Genomic DNA, 21304 nt, shown 5'->3' with positions numbered 1-21304 from the left:
TTGAATCATGGAAACTATGAAATAGGTAAAGTCTACCTTAAAGGCAGATGCTGACAGCAGCAGTGATGTAAATTTGAAAAATCACTAAAAATAGTAGGAATGGAATTAAATAGTTAATAAATTATTTAAATGAACCTTGATGAATCCACTTTCATATGGAAGAAACGAAACGGTCATATGAGTGGTATGTTAAGAGATAATTAGGTTTTCGTGAAACAGGGCCAGAATAGTTTCTGGATTCCCTGTTCCGACTTTGGAAATTCATTATAAATTAACCAGAGATAATTAGGAGTCATGCCATATATTTATAGATTCCTATCTGAGTCTAGTTTCTATAGAAACAAACGGCATCAGTATTGAAGCCCTGTACAGGGAGATATCTAAATTGTAATGCATGAAGGTCAGTGTAGTCACACCCTGTAATAGGGGAGACTTTAACTAATAAACTGTACTAATTGGCCCAACCAAAAATTCTATAAAACAATATGTAGATGGACATATGAGTCTAGTTTCAGGGAAAAATCACGAAACTGATTTTCGAGTTGTGAAACTCAAGATATGATTTTTAAGGTGACAGCGACACAGTTAGCCAGCTGTCTGGAAATTTTTAAAATGGACTGCGATAGTAAGCGAATTTAGTCTGTGAACCCCTCGTGTCCGACTCCGGCAACGGTCTCGGGTACAGGGCGTTACAAATTTACTTAATTACAAACAATTAATTCCATTTAGAGGCCTAAAATATAACTCTGTCCAAGACTTATCACCTTGCTGGAAGAAGGTTCTAATGGTTTCGGCGCTTCACACATAATAACCACACAATTTATGCAATCAATATTCAGCCAAGACTCACTTAAACCAACCAAAAATGCAAGTCTAAGTTATATTCCTCATGAAATTGAAATTTCGACTGACAAACTTGAAGCTCAAATATCTTTCTCTATACTTAATATTTTTACCTAAAACTAATTCTGTTCGTCTAATTATTCATCTACGATTAATTTTCAACCTTTAAACTATACAAAACTACTCAATTCATAGTATCAAAATTTTTGGAATTTTTATGACTATTGTCACGAAAATTTATTAAATCCTTGGAAATCCTTAACAAAACTTTAAAGTAAGTTAAGAAACCTTATAATTTTTGAATATAACATATTTCATTTATCTATTTAATTTTCACATTCCACCACAATACCTTATTATCACACTCACATGTCATTTTTACTTATTTCTAAATTTTGTCCCTGAGGCATCAAATCTACAAATAGAATTTACAATTTTTTTAATACATTTAACATATTTCACCAATTAATATAATTTCCATAATTCATCACTAATCCTTATTAATTCTTTTTTCATATTATTTTACACTTGTAACATACTAATCCTTGTTTTTTTTATTCTACACTTTCATGACTTCACCATACCATTTATCACATTACTCATATATGTACAGTTATTTTACTTTACACATATATATACTTATAATAATTATGATTCTATCAACTTTGTCATCTTTTACAATTTAATCTTTCTATTTAATTTATTATTTATTTCTCACTTTTCTTTCATTTTATCTATCACATATTAATTAATAAACACAATCCATTTATTATTTATTATACTTAATCATTATCATGCATTATTCTTCACTTATTTAATATATGAACTTGTAATTAAATATCATCTTAAATTATATTCATCCTAACTTGTAATTAAATATCATATAAAATTATATTCATCCTAACAATTAGCTAAATAATCAAAACAAGTAAGGTTCTAGTTATACTTACAATTCAAAACTTGAAATTAAACTTTATTCATTCTCCTTCTCCTTTTGTCCACTTTCTTGCTTTATTTATCTATTTGTTCTCAACTTCCTTCATTTTTTTCTTCATTTTTCCATATTAAAATACACAATATTTTCACATTAAAATCATTCTAAAATATCATAATCTATGTTTTTAAACCAAAACTAACATGTATTTTAAGAGAAGTTTATAATTCTTATCTCAATTGTTTGTATTCTCTATTAATCCTCATTTTCTCTCTCATCCAAAGCATTCATGAATACATTTCTTATAACATTTAGATAGTTACTAGACTCCTTTATTGATTTCACTCACTAATCTTGGAGAAATTTGGAAGAAACTAGTTTAATGGGCTTCTATTTGGTGAGAAGAACTAAGTTAAAAGAAAAGTAAAACATGGGAATACTAGAAGATGGCGGTGATGTGAAACACAAATGGTTGATGCTTATTTATAGCCACTTCCCATCTCTTCCTTCCTCCATTTCTCTAGTCTTTTCTATTAAAATATCTCTTTTATGTTATTTACCATTTTGCCTTTCCAGCATCATTTAATTTCAATTAAGCTATTACTTTTTTTCATAATTATCTTCTCAATTAATTACCATTTTACTCTTTCACTTTTTCTATAATACCACTCATTTGTCATGTTTCCTTTTGGTATATTTTTACCTTTAGTCCATCTTCCTTTTTCATCAATTTAATTTAATCCTTTCAACGCCTAATTTTTTTCACTTTGTCCCAATACTTTCCATTCTCTTACAATTTAATCGGTACCTTGAATTAATTTATCTTAATATTTATATTTTTCCAAATACCTTCTACTTCTGTCTCCTATATCTGTAAATTTCCAATTTATGACTTTTTCATATTCTAACTAGTCTATTATTTATCTATCACTATTCAAGATTCTAGAAATTTTGGGGATGTTACACTTCGCCTTAGGGACTATTTTAACGAAGCCAGATAATATATCTAGGATCTGGATTTTTTAGGATAGATAATTCTTATCTAAGTTTTAAGAAATTCCTTGTAAACAGATAGTCTGGTTAGAAGCTAGAACAGTGAGGAGCCAAGCATTTAGTGGCTTAAGGCATTTTATTGCAAGGATTGCTATTTTTAATTTCATTATTAGATAGTTTTATTTTTAAATTGTTTTATAACAACTAAGTTAGAAAAATTAAGTATAGGTCTGCTTGTGACGCTCCATACCCGGATCCAATGGACGGGTTAGGCATGGGGTGTTACACTAACTTACAACATTCTCATTTGCATAATCATTCCAACTCACCCAACTCAGTAAGGTACAAATTATTTATGCCACATTTCCATTCCAAACTTATATAATTCTAGCATATAATCTACTAATATTAAACATATAATCAATTTAAGCTAACATCCATGTACCTATTTGTACTTGCCATACAATTCATAATTTATGATTTAGTCCTTTATAAGTTATTATCATCAAAGTTATAATTAATCTAACTAATAAACATTAAATATAATAAAACATATCATAAAATTTGCATAGTGTATTTCACATGAACTTTTCAGACAAAACAACTACTAGCTAGATGTCGATGACTAATCTGCAATTTTTCCTTTTCTGCGATTATCCTTCTATTGATTCAATTCTCGATCTAAATAATAATTCATTTCAATTTATCAATTCCAAATACCTTATAACAGCCTATGTTAAGCATGTATCAATTCAATTTCATCTTTTGGATGTCCCTTAAAGTTTTACATTTTATTCAATTTAGTCCTTAGAACCAAAATTGCTATAACTTTTGAATTTTCGCTTCGGTTTCAAAATTGATCTCAATTTCATCCTTCTACAGCTCTATATTATCTATAATTACAGAAATTTCATACAAATTCTGAAATATTTACACTTTAGTCCTTATATTCAAAACTAACAATTTTCACAATTTGAAACTTTGAAACTTTAATGGAAACATTTTGAAACTTTAACAGTTTTAGGGAATAATGCACAAGTTAACTAAATCGAGCTACCACGATCTCAAAAAAATAAAATTTACGGAAAACAGACTAAAAATGCTTACCATGCAAAGGATGAAAGATTGAAACTCAATTCTCTTTTCTTCCTCCTAAGTTCGGCCAAGAAAAAGATGAGAATGGAATTTGAGTGATTTTTTTTTTAAATTTGTTTTATGACACATGTTTTTATTATTATAAATTTTAAATATAATATAATTTAAATGGTTTCACACACGTATATGTCACCAATCGTCAACTATAATGAATAATGCCCTGATTGCCACATTAACGTTTGGTTTAATTATTATTTAACCCTTTTAACAAATAAAAATTTATAACGATTAATTTTTATTACTTTTATTATTTAATTTTTTATTACAATTAATTATTAATTCGACAAAGTTATTTATCCAAAATTCAATTCATCTACATAGTAATTCTATAAGTATTTAGTAAAAATAATTTTGGGCTTGGTTTATAAAAACAAAGTTCCAATACCTTATTTTCCGATATCATTGATTTTAGGGTTGATACACTTTTACCTTAATTAACTATTTGATACACTTTTACCTTAATTAACTATCCAATTAGCAAAATTAAAATACCAAACTTTAATTAAATTTCATACTAAACTTGTTTAGTAGGGTTCCACAACCACCGTTTCCGGTAACACTGACTTTCAGGTCATTACAGTTTTATTATTATTATTTTTTATTTTGGACTTAAGATTTGGGCTATAATTAGTTTATTTTGAGTTTGGACAATAATAAGTAAACTTGCTCTTGGGCCGGACCACCTGCTTGGGCCCGAAGGCCTGCCTGAAAAATGAGAGGGTTTGAACAAAAATAAAGGGCTCAAAAAATGGGTTTGGGTAAAATTTAAGGTCCGTTTTCTATATCGATCAGGTCTTGGGCAAGATTTTTTTTTGCCCGAGCCCGGCCTTGCCTAAATATATTATGTTATAAAAAGTATTATAATTAATTATATGTATTAAATAATAATTATATATTTATATTTATATTAAATTACTAACCCAATAACAATTAAATTCATTACTCAAAATCTCAAAAAAAACTTAGCAACTAAATAACCCAACCCAAAATATAAAATTTTAAAATTATATTTAAGACAATACAATATTTATTACATTTATTTGTGTTTTTAATATAATACAAATTTTATTATATTTATGGTAATGTTTTTAATATTAATACTTTTTAGTATATTTTTAATGTGATAGAAAACTTTTATTTAAGGGCTTTTAGTGCATGTATTATATTTTTAAAAAATATTTTAAAATAAAAATTAATTTAAAAAAATTAAATATGGATGGGGTGAGTCAGACCAATGTTTACCTTTCATAAATTAGGCCAATTGTGAGGAAAAAAACTCATTTTTTAGGCTATATTGAGTCCGAACTTGAAAAATTAGTCTAGATACCTTGCATGAGCCCAACTCAAACTTGACCCGACCCACAAGCACATTTAATAATAAATAGATTATTTGGCTTTGGGCTTAGTATAATATATTTTTAGCTCTTGGAATAAATATTTTAGAATATGAGTATTAAGTTTATAGATTTAATAAGAAAGATAAAAAAATTATTTAATTGTCAATATAATATAATAAAATATATTTTAATTAATTCATATAATATCATAAAATAATAAAATTTACATACAGAAAACACTTTAATAATTTTATATAAAATAACTTTATTAAATATATAATTTTTAATTTTATAAGGTGAACTTAAATTGCATTGTCATCTTATAAAAATAAAATGAATTATTATATTCAAAATTAAAATATTTATAATTTAACAATTTTAAAATGGTCTAATTCTTGAAAGCCTGTGCGACTTGATCTAACCAGTTTGAAAAAAATTGAACTTTCTAAGCCCGTAAAAGCCCTTGCCCGGGTAAACCTAAACTTGAGCTAATCCAGGTCTAGAAAAATCTAAGTCGAAGGTAAATTGGATCCGAGCGGCTCGAACCCTCCTGATTGCTAGCTCTGGTTTCCACCTATTTAAATAAATAATTAAAAAAACATAATTTTATGTTAAAAAATGATCGAGAAATGTGGTCGTAGAAGGTCAATACGACTCTGACTGCCACTTCAGCAGAAATGCTTCCTGCAAGACGATCCTAAATCCATAATTTGATCAAATTCCCTAAATTTGGGAAAAACACATCCTAAATCCATAATTAATTTTTAAAATCAGTCCTTTTATCAAATTAACCTTGAGTATTTTAATGCAGTGGCATGAGCCGTCCCTCACAGACCAGACCGAGTCGAGAAAACCAAAGGATTGCGGACCGGAAATTGCACGCTACCCACTGTGCCTGACTGACAATCGCTGGATAAGTGGGCCCCACCTCTCGCTTCCCCAATTATTTCCCTCCGTTTTCAACTTTTTTTTTTTGGGCGTGTTTTCTACTTATTTATATTATCTGGCCCTGTCTCAAATAAATAAATTAACCGATAAGGACAAATTCTTTCTTCTCTATTTTTTTGCGCGTTATATACCAATTCTCTTATTTCTTCTCCTGTAGAAGAAAAGAAAAATCAACTCACTTTGGATCACCAAAATTTTTCAACATCAAAGAAAATAGATTCCAATTTATCCTTGTTTTATTCACTCGTTGGTCCGATCCCGGTTTAAGCCTTTCAATTTAACCCCTCATTTCTAGGGTTTCTCTTCTTCCTCTCTGTTTCTACTGTTTCTCGTTTTGGTGGAGTTCGTTGGTTTATTTTGGTGAATTGGAATCGTTAAGAGAGAAGGATTGTGATTATAGGGTTTCTTTTTAAATGTGTGAGTGAGTTGTGTTTTTCTGACTATGGCTACCATGCATAGAGTTGTACAGTCCAGTGTGAGTACGAGTGACGCTACCACCACCAGCTACGGCGGCTTGACGTCATGCAAAGCAGCGGATATTGTGATCTCTGATCAGTTCCCGGCTGGGTTGAGGGTTCTAGTTGTGGACGATGACATTACCTGCTTAAAAATCCTCGAGCAGATGCTTCACCGTTGCCGCTATCACGGTGCTTAATTTTGCATTTTATAGATTCACTTATATATATTTCCATGCATTTTCTGCTTATAACACTGCCATCTTGAATTAAGCTTGGTTTTTAGTATATTTTCGTTGTTACTTTTAAGCAAACGAGGAAAGACAAAATTGCATTTGACTAAAGATTATCGAATCACTAAAATACAGGGCAAGTTAAACATAATTACTTCCTAAAAGTGAAATGAAGCCTTTTTATTTAGCTAAAATTACATGTTCAAGTGTTGAACTCTTAACATGTGCTGCGTACCATTCACAAGCATGTGGTAGATTCTCGCTAACAACCAGAAAGAGTCTTAATTAGTTTTAGGGTTTCGTATTAGTTTCTTATTTTTGAGCACAGTGAAATGTTATGATGTATGTTCAATTTTCTTCATTACTTTTTAAAAGTAAAGTTCCTTTTTTTTGCAGTTACTACTTGCCCCCAAGCCAAAGTTGCTCTGAACCTTTTACGGGAGAGAAAAGGGTGTTTTGATGTGATACTAAGTGATGTTTATATGCCAGATATGGATGGTTATAAACTCCTCGAACATGTTGGGCTTGAAATGGATCTTCCAGTAATTAGTAAGTATTCATTTATTTTCCATGAAGACTTTTGGTAAATATTATTCTTCTGCTTACTGACATGATGAATCTGTTGTAGTGATGTCGGCTGATGGGAGCACACGTGCTGTTATGAAGGGAATTAGACATGGGGCTTGTGATTATTTGATTAAGCCCATACGTGAGGAAGAATTAAAGAATATATGGCAGCATGTTGTGAGGAAGAAATGGAATGAGAATAAGGAGCTAGAACATTCAGGAAGCTTAGATGATACTGATCAGCATAAACGAGGGCATGATGATGCTGAATATGGTTCTTCCGCCAATGATGCAACAGACACATCATTGAAACCTCTGAAAAAGAGGAGCAATTCAAAAGAAGGGGATGATGGTGAAATTGACAATGATGATCCATCCACATCAAAGAAACCACGTGTTGTTTGGTCAGTGGAACTGCACCAACAATTTGTCAGTGCTGTAAACCAGCTAGGGATTGATAGTAAGATTTCTAGCGAGTTGATCCTTTTATTTATTTTTCTTACTATGTTGAATTCAGACAGGGATAGGCTTTTGTATTCTGTGCAATCTCTGAAATAGAAAATGTTAATACTAATTGCTTTTCTTATTATTGCTGGATAAAACATTGTGGCTGCTATTTCAGAGGCTGTTCCCAAGAGAATTCTTGAACTGATGAATGTACCTGGTTTAACTAGAGAAAATGTTGCCAGCCATTTGCAGGTTTGGTTCTTCACCATGTGAACCTGACATGTATTTTCTTTTCTTGAACTAGTAATCTGGACTGATCGTAAATATATTTGAACATTTGGTAATTGGCTCTCAGCTTTGTGTGTAGTTAACTAGCTAAAAGTACTTGATTGTTGTTTTAGTTGCAAGTTCGCTGTTAAATTTGAACTTCTATATTTTGGCTGATAACAAACATTTGATGGTTTGATGTTGGCATGTCATTTCATTTCTTATTATTTCAAATCATGCCTTACTGATTCTTATATGCTCTGTTATTTATTTATTTTATAGTGAGAAGATATGGTCTGTTTCTTCTTTTTGATTTTACTCTGCTTTCTGATTTAGTAAAGTCTATAGCTCCTCATCCAACTTTCATGCAAGTTATGGATTGAAAAACTTGTATTAGACCTCAACTATACTCAAGACTTTATTTTACATACAGCTAAACATTTTAACCCCTTCCTTAGAGACTGAATTTTTATAAATTTTTTGCTTGCCAATATAATATTTTATTGGGTGGATATCTATGGGGAGATTTCGATGTAAAGCTATTGTGAAATGAGTCATAATTAACTCTATTTAAAATAATCTTAAGTGGTTGACATCTGATGAAGTTGTGAAAGAATTCTCTGAAGAGGATTAGTGTTGTCAATTTAAATCTGTCTGATTGAAAGTGGGTCTCATAATGGAGTTTAAAAGAACAAAGAACCACAATGGTGAAGAAGCTTGTATTATTATTGTTGTTATAATTATTATTATTATTTACATCATTTGCATATAAAAATTATATCGGCCGATGATGCTTGTAGCATTGATAATATTTTGTACTTTGTTTTGCAGTGAAAGTACCTTTATTATGGGGACTGGTTCAAATTCATCCCTCTACTATTAAATGGGCAATTTAGTATCTGTATTAGTAAAAAAGATTCAAATAAGGCCAAATTTTACAGTTGGGAAAGAAAAAAAGTGTGAATGGTTTGTGATTTTCTACCAAAATATTTTTAAAGCTTTTATGGTCTTGCAAACAAAATCTTTTGTTTGGTGTTGAACTGTGTATAGACAAAAGTTTGAACAAATTTTTTTAAAGCCCCTTTCATTTGCTAAATGGCGTGGTGTCCATGTGCCTTATTTTGCAAAATAAAGTCTCACATCATCATCTTTCAAAAAGAAAAAAAAAATATCCATGTCACTTTCAACAGTGAGCTTAATTCTATTAAAATTTTGCTTTATTTGAGTCTTTTTACTAGTATAGGGACTAAATTGATCCATTTAATGATAGAGGGACTAATTTGAACTAGTCTTGTAATAGAGAGAGCTAGCAGGTACTTTCACCTTGATTTTGCTAGTCAGTTTTGATTAATGATTGTGATATGTCCTTGTCAGCAGTGCAGGACCACCTGTCAGCTGCTCATGCTGAAACTGAACATATAACCTGTTCAGGAGCTTGAAGCCTTTATTTACATTCTTTTGATAGTATAGCTCCTTCTTTGTGCTTGTTAAAAACTAAGTTTACATAAGATACTGTAATCTCATATGCAGAAATTCAGACTATACTTGAAACGAATAAGTGGAGTGGCTCAACAAGGTGGTATTGCTAATCCACTTTGTGGGCCAGTAGAAGCAAATGTTAAAATTGGTTCACTCGGAAGTTTTAACATCCAACCATTGGCTGCATCTGGACAAATTCCTCCACAAACCTTAGCAGCTCTCCATGCTGAACTCTTAGGTCGACCTGCTGGCAATTTAGTTGTGGCTATGGACCAGTCAGCACTTCTTCAAGCAACCCCTCATGGGCCCAAGTGTATTCAAGTTGATCATGGAGTTGCATTTATTCAACATTTAGTAAAAAGTGAATCCAGTAGCTCCAAACACTTCTCACAATCCTTTGCACCTGTTGAAGATGTTGCTTCAGGGTTCAGATCATGGCCCTCTAATAACATTGATACGGCAGGACCCAGTAATAGTGGAGGGTTAAGTACTCAGAATGGTAATATGCTTATTGATTTGTTGCAACAACAGCAACAACTCCAGAAACCACAGCAGCGATCTACTGTTTCTGAGCTGCGCCGCTCAATCAATGTGCAGCCTTCTTGCCATGTTGTACCCTCTCAGTCATCTGCTAGTTTTCAGGCAGGAAATAGTCCCGTTTCTGTGACCCAAAATGGCAGCTATAGCAGGACTGCTGTTATTGATTACAATTTTCTTTCATCTCAATCAAATTGTCCTTCATTGAATATTGGGCAAGTATCAGATGTGAATCTCCAAACTACAGGCGTTCTTAGTGGTTACATACCCCCTGCTTCTGTTTCTCCATCTGTTTCATCTTGCTCGGTATATGCTGACAATTGTGCCAGTCAGCAAGTTCAAACCTCAAGCATAACATTTAAAGCATCCAGGCGTTTGCCAGGATTTGTCCATAGCACGAGTAATATCCCGGATCCTTATGGTTCTACTAAGTCTGGGGATTTGCTCAATCAAGAACCTTTTAATAATCTTGGATATATTAATAAAGGAACTTGCCTTCCAGCCAAGTTTGCTGTTGATGAATTTCAATCACATTTGAGCAGCTCTAGCCATGGAAAGGTTTTTAGTGAGAACATTGGTACCAGAGTGAAGCAGGAGCCTAGTATGGAGTTTGGGGATAATGCAAAAGTGGGAATCCCAATGCTACAACAATTTCCTCCAAATGATCTCATGAGTGTTTTCACTGAATAGGTATTCAGTTTTGGTCTTTAGTAAATTTTATTTGCTTGACAGCATGCACGTGCATAAGTTGATTTGCCTTTAGTTGCTTGTCTATGGCTTTTCTTTAACTAAAAGTAACTTGCCACTTGATTCAGTCTCTAAGGAAAAGTCACCATTTCTCTGTTTGACTTATCCTGAAGGCAACACAGCAATGTATCTTTTCATTTGAAATCTAGGAATCAACATTTGACTTGTTATGCTTATGGAGCTAATTTGATTTATGTTAGCATCAGGTTAATGACCTTGATGATGCATGATTCTTTGTTGTTCCAACAGTTCATTTTTGTGATCTACCCATGTCTAACGCATATATGGACTTAGGTATAGGATATCGAAGGATCTTCTGAATTCATGGAAATCTTGGAAGAAACTAACTAGTTTGAGCAACATAAGTATAAATAGGTGTTCATCTTGTATGGCTGAACTAAATTTCCTAGGAGTTTTATCAAACCTAACATGGTAGTAGGTCTGCTGTTGTTTGATGAAGCACTAATGGCATTCATATAGTCAATATTGACGATGTTCAATAATCGAGAATTTACTGAATCAGTTCTGATGTTCTTGTACTACAGGCTTGCATTGTGTAGTGAGGAATACCTTTCTTAGTTCTGTGTTGTTGGAGCTTATTATGCAGAAGCAGGTGTTGAGAAAGTTTCAAATTGAAGTCTTATTTTTTACTATAGAAAGTAAATTCGGTGAAGCTACTTGGTATATGGAATTCCAAAATAGTAGGAACTTAATTCTGCTCTCTTTTGTACATTTGGGGCAATGGCGAAGGCTTTATTCATGTCTAGCCGCCTAGAATCTTTATGTCGTAATTAGTCGTAAGGAAAAATAAGCTGTGTAGGATGATAGCTTGAATTTATGTCCAAATATGGTCTCTTGCCAACATAATTGTGCAGAGTACTTGGGTAGTGATGTTAGAGTTATCATTTGATTTAATACTCAAATGAGTCTGTGTATTTTTGCACATTTTTTATACTCTTTTGTCTCTTTATCTCGTAATACTGTTAATATACTAATTATTCATGGTTGGGCGAGTACCCGGCATTTAGTTTATTGTGGGAATACGTAGCCTACATTTTTTAATTTATTTCTTATTAAAGCATTTGTATTCAATATGTGTTAAAAGTTATATTTGAACATGGGTATAAGAGTATGACTTTTTTAATTCAAACATCAATATATATTTGGCATTAATCCAAATGTAATAATCTGTACTATACTATTAAAGCAATCCCGTTCAATGAGAGGCAAGAATTAGAGGCTTTAATTTTGTGACAACTAAGCTATGACATTTCTTGATGGGCTGGGGGTAATTAAGTCTTTTTTTTTTGCAAAATTAAAAAAAAAAATCATTGTCAAAATTAAGCAGAACTGACGGAAAAAGAGAGTCGAATTATATGGTTTATATATTAGACGGGTCCATAAAGTTTAATAGCTTATTTAATTTAGTCCTTATACTTTCTTTTCACTTATATAAATCCCTATTCTTTAATTCACTTATAGAAACCTTTAGTTTTAATTAGTTTGCGTGAACTTTAAATTGACAAAATTACTGTAAATCATTTTTTTCAATTGGATGAGCACAAGTAAAAAAAATATATTTTATCATAAATCTATTGATTGTAGGAAATTCCATATGAATGTCTACCATTAAATGTATCATATTAAAAAAAAAAATTACTTGTGTGTTTGTCCGACTGGACGAATAATTTTCATGTAATTTTGTCAATTTAAATTTACTATAACTAAACAATGCCAATTAATTAAAACTAAGGTCCTTTATAAATATGTAATAAATAATGTGGCTTGTTTAGGTCAAAAGAAAACTACTAGAACTTATTCAAATAAGCTATAACAGCTTAGGGGTTGTTTTTAATATCTAGACCTTTTTAAGTTCTCCAAAAATGATTCTGGAGTTAAAATTAAATGAATATAACAAATTATGCAAATATGAGATAAATTAAGAAATTATATGGAAACAATGTGGAATAATTAATACACAACCTAACATACAAATGGTTCAAATATACGTGTCAAAATTTACATATAATAATTATTAACATGGAAAAAAAGCAAAAACACAATATGGATATATTATTTTTTAATTTAGTCATTATTAAAAATAATATAAAATATGTTATAGCTTTTAAACATTATAAAAATGCGCAAATTATTCTCTAAAAATAGTTGTACAAGTCCAATTTACAGGCCTAACTAACCCAATTAAAGCCCAACCTAAAACAGGCCCAAATAACCCCCAAAACCCAATCAATACCCAATGCCTAACCCTAGCCCAGTTAGCCCACTACCCAAAATCAGAAAAATAATAAACAAACCCTAGGTGCACCGCACCTAGGGACCTTTGACCAGCCAATGCCTGCAGCACCGCCATTGTCACATCCACAGCTCGTGTACCTGCAAGAAGAACAGAGTGATTAATTGAGAAGCAAGTTGTAAAGTCTATAAAAAGCCAAGCATAAATAAACTTTTTTTAGGAAAAAAAAACTTTTTTAACATCAATAAACTTAAACACAAAGCAGTGGTCTCAATAATATCAAAGCATGAGTTTAGCACTAAATCCAGCAACCAAATACCAAAGTCATTATCGCGAGACTAAGGTGATTTTATTTTCTCCGTTTTCGTTTCATCTACGAATTTATTCACTCTTATATTCATACATGCATCAAATATAAAAAAAGAAGAAGATCAAATACTCATTTAAAACGCAAAAAAAAGGGTAAAAAAAATATACCTTCGGAGTGCGGTGGCCGACGGTGACGGATTGGTGACGGCAGTGGTGCGTGGTGGCCCTTCTGGCCGGAATTTGGGGTTTTCCCAGAGAGAAAAGGAGAACTCTCCCATTTTTTTTTCTGAAACAGCAAAAGAATGAATGATTTAAAAAAAAATTTGGGTTTATATAAGGACATAATACGGCGCCGTTTTGGGCCTCAACTCACAGAGCCAAAACGACGCCGTTTCACGTGACCCGTGCGAGACCCGACCCGATGCCTGAGGATCCGCGTGTTTCTACCATCTGGGATAATTGCTCGCGTAGTCCCTTCCCATTTCTGCTATGTTTTAATCCAATTTTCGTCCATTTCTTAAATCTGCCTTTTAACTTTAATTTTGCTTCAATTCGGACCTCGGGCCATTTGAGGGTCAGACATCTGAACGGTGTTGTTTTGGGTGTTGGAACATTGCCCCATATGGCCCCTGCGCCTTCTCGCGTGTTGCAATTTCGTCCCATCTCGATTTGCCCCAAAAGTTCCATTTTCAATTCAATTTCGTCCCTATTTTATTTTATTTTTTATTTTAATATTATTAATGCCATTATATTTTATTACTGTTATATGTTTATTTATTAACATCTCATTTTTATTTAATACTTACATATATATGTTATAAAGTATTATTAATAGCTTAATATTATTGTTTATTAATGCCTTTGCATGTCACACATGTATTCCTTCAATATATATACATTATTTTCCATATTACGCATATATTAATATTATATTACGTATATTTGTTTTTTTTTCATACATATATATATTTGTTTATGTATATCATGTCTATATTTTAATATATTACACATATATTTATATATATAGTATGTATATATTACGTATGTGCTTTTAATATTATCATATATATATACATTTATGTAATATTGTCAATAATTGTTTTTCTTTTACATTATTATCATTGCTAATATATATGTATCATATATGCTTTTATACATAGTTTGTATATATTGTTAGTATTATTAGTTACATGTTTTTATCCTAGTTCATGTACATATCTTTACTACTCTTATTATCATTATTACCATGTGCTTTATGTATATATCTTTATTGAATGTGTATATATATTTATATATATTATTTATAGTTGATTTTTAACATTATTATTGCTTCTAATATATATATGTTATGTAAATATTTCAATATATATATTCTTAGATACCACGCATATATATCTTTTAAATGGTGTATTTTTATACTACGTATATATATTATTATGTATGTATCTTAATACATGTATGCATATATCTATATATCATTATTATTAGTTTATTTATTTATTTATTGCTGTTTTCAATAAAAATTGTATATGTTTTAATATTATATGCTTCACATACGTATGTTCCCTACCGTTTCATATTTACGTTATTACTATTATTATCATGCTTAATACCATATGTATTATTATCGTTTTGTACTATTATTATCTGTATTGTTATTTTTATCATTTTCGTTATTATTGTCATTTTTATTTTGCCATGTTTATTTATTTAGTTATTTACTTATGTATTCGATCATTTCATTTACCTTATGCTTGTGTTTTATATTTTTAGCCTTGCTTTCATCTTTTTATAATCGCTCATATCATTGTTATTGACACTGTCGCACTTATTATTGCGTATTATCACCATAATTTGCTTTTATGTTTTACGATAAATCACATTATATTTTTCACTCGATACCTTAAAATAATTCTTTCATAAAAGTAATATTCCGTATTTGGTAATTCGAGATGCTACCTCCGATGATCTTCAACCCCGAGCTGACCTGACAAAACTAAAAGAAACGGAAAGGAGGGAGTAAGCTTTACGCTTAGTAAGCTCGCATGAAAATGATAAGCAATGCGATAACGGGCTATATTTCATATTCTTTCTATTTAGTCAAATTCCAGCTAAGCTGTTTTTCCCGAGTCACAGTCATTAAAATATTTATATACGAAGCTACCAAACTCTGAATTAAGATCCGTTAATTTTTCCAGAAACTAGAATATATCTCTTCTTATCATAAAATTTTCAGAATTTTTGGTCTAGCCAATAAGTACAGTTTATTATTCAAAATCTCCCCCATTTTGCTATTTGACAGCTTTGACCTTTCTTCACTAAAATTTTTATATCTCCTAGTACGAGACTCATATAATGTTCCCGTCTCTTTCTACTGAAAGTAGGCTCATTAAGGATTTCATTCATATGAATTTTAACTCATAATTATTTTTATATAATGTTCAGGGATTTTCCAAATTTGAGACAGGGGAGTCTGGAATCACTCTGAACTCTGTCTCACAAGAATTCAAATATCTCATGATACAAAATTCTTTTACTTTCACCGTTTCCTTTATGTGAAACTAGACTCATTAAGATTTAATTAATATTTTATTAAGCTTATAAATCAATTTCCACTATTTTTAGTGGATTTTCAAATTCAGACCAATGCTGCTGTCCAAATATGTTTTGGTACAATATAATGATCACTATCATAAGATCATTTCCAACTATCATGAACTTACCATTTCATGGATCCCTTACTCATTTTTCACAATGGAGCTCAATATAAAAGTTATTATTTCTCATGGGCACACTTAGTCATACATTCCAAGTATAGGATAAATCCCTATCACATGCACTCAATCATCAAATTAGTCTCATGACAATGCACCATGTAAATTTGTCTTAGAAGAGCTCATCATTTATCATTTCATTGATATACATCATATTAATCCTGTTGAGTTTCTAGGAAATTCCGATGGATTATCCATTTACCATCAATTCATAAGAATGATCATTTCATGTATGCACTCCCGTGAACCTCACATCTTATGGCGGGATTACCATTCCAGGCTAAATCCCCTGTATCGTAAACTCATAAGGTGATGTCGGGATTACCAGTCCAGGCTAAATCCCTTATTGCGACAAACACCCTTACTGAGTTCGGATCTGAAATGCCAGTCTAGGCTAAATTCAGACCTAATCAGATTACCCGTCCAGGCTAAATCCTCAATGCACATATATTCTTCGGGAGGCTTGATCACTCAAGGAACACCCGTCCGGGCTAGATCCTTTCTATATTTGAGATCTACGGATTACCCGTCCGGGCTAAATCCTTTCTGCAACACATGCAGGATCTCAAGTCACATGTAAATCATGGTTTATCCATCGAATTCCCTTTTTAACCTCAACCGAGACATTTTTCAATGAATCATTATCAATGATGCATTTCATGTAATTTCATGCCATCAATAAATGCAATTACCATGCATTCATAAATCATACAATAAACATATTATGAGTTTACTTTGAGTCACCCTGTAACACCCCGAAAATTTATACAGTAAGATATTACTCTTAATATAGTAAAATAAGGAAATAAAGTGACAAGAAAAGGAAAATTGAGTTATGTCACTCGGAAGTATATTATGACATATTGATTCAAGAAAGGACTAAATTGTAGAAGTGAGAAAAGTTTTGTGGCCTAAGAGTAAATACTTAAAATTTGAGGGATTAAAGTGTAAATATGAAAAATTTGAAGAGCTAATAGTGCAAATATTTTAAGGGTGGAAGGATCTAGAAACCAAAGAAAAATTGATGATTTAGGACCAAATTGAATAGGTGAAGAATTATGAGGGACTAAATTGTAATTTTACCAAAATTAAGTGATGATTCAATAATAGAATTTTAAAAGATTACAAAGGGCAAAATCGTCATTGAACGAGAGAGAAATCTAGAAAGTAATGATGATGTTGGAGATATTTTTGATTAATTAATTAATTAAATATTAGTTATTAATATTTTAATTTGATTTTTTATATGATATTTTATTATTATTTTATTATTTTATTAGTATATATAAAGAAAGAAAGATAATAAAATTCTCATCCATTTTCCGTGCATTCATGTTAGGAAGAAGAGAAGAGAAGAAAGAAACTTTTCATTCTTTACAATTTAGTCCTTCTACAAAAAATTCACTATTTTCACTTAGAAATCAAAAGAATTTCCATAGCTACCAATGGAGAAAAATGTTAAGGAGACTATGGAGAGTTATAATATCAAATTGGATTCAAGGAATAGAAGCTGGAGGAGAGAGAAAATCAAATTAAAGATTAGAATCAATAGAACAAGGTAAGTACATCAATATTTCAATATATTTTTAGGTTTGTTATTATTGAAAAAACATGGAAATAATGTTATAGTAGAGTCTTCTTATATAAGGTTCTATGATCTTGATGAGTTAGTGAAGGGAAATAGGAGAAAGTGATGGGAAATATTGTAGAGAAAGGGAATAAGGGTGTTATAAACATGATAAATAATATCTTGCACTAAAATAGTTTTGGACAGTAGCAGTAGGCTAACTTTGAAAAATCACCAAAAATTGTGGAAGTTGAATTAGAGGTTGAATATGAAATTAAATCTTATTGAGTCTAGTTTCTTATAGAAGAAACGGTGTAAGCAATGGAATTGTAAATCATGAAATATGATAAATTTTGTGAGACAATGTCAGAATGATTTTGGGTTCTCCTGTTCTGACTTTGGAAAATCATAAAAAATTGGATAAAAATAATTATTGGCTTAAATTTATATGTTTAGAATTCTAAATGAGTCTATTTTCAATAGAAATAAACGAGAACATCATTTGAATCCTGTACTAGGAGATAATTAATTTTTAGTAAAGAAGGGTCAGAAGTGTCAGACAGCAGAATAGAAGTGACTTTAAAGAATAAACTGTACTTATTGGCTAAGCCAAAAATTATAAAAATTTTATGGTAAGAATATATGTAAGTATAGTTTAGGGAAAATTATCCGATATTAATTTTTAGGTCTGTAGCTCAAGATATAAATAATTTAGTGACTATGATACAAATGGACAGTTTTGAATATACGTATAAGTGAATAGTGAAAGTATTGATAATGTTACTTGTAGCATGTTATATAAATTAAGGATGAGGAATGGAGAGGAGGAGGAGGAGAATATGTATGAATATTCAGCTAGCATGGCTAATTTGTATGTTTTAGGCTTAGAGACTGAATTAAATAAAAGTAAAATTTTAGGGGCAATTTTGTAAGGATATAAAAAATGACCAGTTTGAAGGAAATGAATTGACTTATTGTCTAAATTAATAAATTGAATGGAATTATCAATTTAGATCAAGATCGGATGAAAATTGGGGAAAATGAAAAATTACCAAAATGCCCTTAATCTGGTTTTTTTTTGTAATTTTGTCAGGTAAATTTGTGTATCATAATTGAGCATGAAAATATGTTAAATTGTATGTTATATTGGATTGAATGTGAAGTATTAGTACATCCGTATAATATGAAACAATATGAATACGACATGAATTATTACCATATATGCTTGAAGTATATATATAATGATTTGTACATGTTATATGGACACATGGTGTGGAAAGTATGTGCATATAGAATTTGATTTATGTTAAGTTTGATATGAATTATTATCGGAATAAATATACGTGAAATATATGGAAATTATGGTACATGAAATTTTAATATAATGAAATAAATGATTTTAAACGGTAAGAGAATGATATATTTCATGACATGCACATATATGATTATCTTTGATTTATTGATACAAGGAAATTATGTAGGTGGAGACAATTATTAAACTCAAGTGTGAAGTGTTGAGAAAATAAGTATATCAATATTGAGTTTATATAAAATATGCGTAAGTATACTAACAATGTTGATTGATGCTAAGACAAGTGCCAAACTATTGATTGAATGATAATATATTTATCTATAGGATGCATTGAATCGGTAAGTATTTAATGGAAAATTTTGCTAAATGATATGTAAATCCGAGTAATGCTCCAAAACCTTGTTCTGGCGATGGATACGGGTTAGGGGTGTTACATTTAGTGGTATCAGAGCTAAGGTTTAGTCAGTTCTTGGACCGAATGTAGCATATGTGAAGTCTAGAAATACATGCAACTATATAACCTATGATAAGATAATATGATATCTTCCAACCCTGATGAGATTTATTTTACTTAAAGATAAAGATGCTATCGCAACTGAGCTGATTCCGATAATGTTGAAACCTATATTCGAATATATGAGTAAAAGTTGATTATGACGAGTCAGAACTTGTAAAGGTATGAATAAATATTACATTTAAATTTATGTGTATAGTAAGTTCATGTGTAAATGTGGTAACATAATTGTCAATTTAAGTAATTTAATGATATTTTATGATATGATGATTAATATCATGAAATATTATGCTTTGTGGTTATTATTTAGTAATATGCAAATTGTGTGAGCTACTTGATAAATATGAATAAGTGATTATTGTGTAATTTGAATATTTGTTATTGAAAGGTAAAGTGAAATGTATTGAATTAAGAATATATGTGATTAATTGAAATGTGCATTGGTTGAATAAATGAAATGAGTAAGTTTGTATGTAAATAAATTGTCGATTCTTTTTATGTTGTTATATTTTGTTATCATATGAGATGCGATTGCCTATAGACTGATTATTTGATGAAAATTGCAAATTGCCTATAGGCTTGAGGAAGAAGATGATCAAATTTGGCTTATTTTTGGCTTTTTAATTCATTTAATTACCAATTTACTAAAATTCCTTTAATGAAAAACTTTTAAAAACCTATCATACCATGTCCATTTTTGTCCACAAACTTCAATGTAGTAGCTCGGTTTTGACCTTAGTCGGAATAGTAGCTTTGGGACCACAAATCTGAGTTAGAAAAATATTTTAATATTAATTTTTATGTATTTTGTAAGTGAATTGACATGTGTGAAAGTCTCGTGTAAAAATTTAACTGTTTGTGTGCTTAATTTGTAAAAAGGACCTAATCGCATAAAATATAAAAGCTGTGTGCTAGATGTTTAAGTGCTTATTTTGAGTTGGATTTCTAGAGTAAAGGTCCTTATGTGGTTATTTGAACATTGGAAGTTTGAATGGACTTATAAGGGCATGTGTTAGGTGAATTTATAATTGTTTATAAAAGGGCAAAATGGGAAAATGTTTATTAAAGTAATTTATATGAAAACAAATTAGAAAATCATGTCATATATGTGTTCATCCACCGAAATTGAAGAAAAAAAGAAAGAGTAAATGCTTTTATGTTTCGACACATTGGAAGCTTAATTTGGGTATGTTTTTACTTCGATTTTTGATAATTTCTACGTTTTTGAGATTGTTGCTAAGTGTACTATAAAACCCATGCCTCAATTTCTGATTTTGTTGATGATTTGAAAATGTGTCATGGATGAATTCATGAGTTTTGTGTTGTTAAATGGTGAAATATGAAAGCTTGATGTTGAGTTTACATGTTTTGTCTTTGGATTTTAGTTGGATTTGAGTAAATTGGGCTAATTTATGAAAATATTATTTTGAGGGACTAAAATGTGAAATAAATGAAATGTGTGGACTAGTATGAGTAAAATGTGAAATAAATGGAATGTGTGGACTAGTATTAGTACTAGAAGAATTCGGTCAAGCATAAGTATATGCAAATTATGTGTATTTTGTGATTTTGTGAATTAGGGACTAAAGTGTCAAAAAGTGAAAATATGAGGGCTAAATTGTAAAATGCAGT

The 21304-nt window shown here is 30.5% G+C and overlaps 1 protein-coding gene across 1 annotated transcript; it reads left to right on the top strand.

Moving 5' to 3' along the window:
- Positions 1-6286: 6286 nt before the first annotated feature.
- Positions 6287-10885, top strand: LOC107910344 (two-component response regulator ORR21). Its single transcript, XM_016838166.2, has 5 exons — positions 6287-6857; positions 7295-7447; positions 7527-7925; positions 8088-8164; positions 9710-10885. The coding sequence occupies exons 1-5, from the start codon at positions 6653-6655 to the stop codon at positions 10883-10885; spliced, it is 2010 nt and encodes a 669-aa protein (XP_016693655.1). The 5' UTR covers positions 6287-6652.
- The last annotated feature ends 10419 nt before the right edge of the window (positions 10886-21304 follow it).

This window comes from Gossypium hirsutum, chromosome A03 (genome assembly GCF_007990345.1).
Source record: "Gossypium hirsutum isolate 1008001.06 chromosome A03, Gossypium_hirsutum_v2.1, whole genome shotgun sequence".
Lineage (NCBI taxonomy): Eukaryota > Viridiplantae > Streptophyta > Magnoliopsida > Malvales > Malvaceae > Gossypium > Gossypium hirsutum.
Note: the sequence above shows the minus strand (reverse complement) of the source record. Positions and strands in the feature narration are given on the sequence as shown.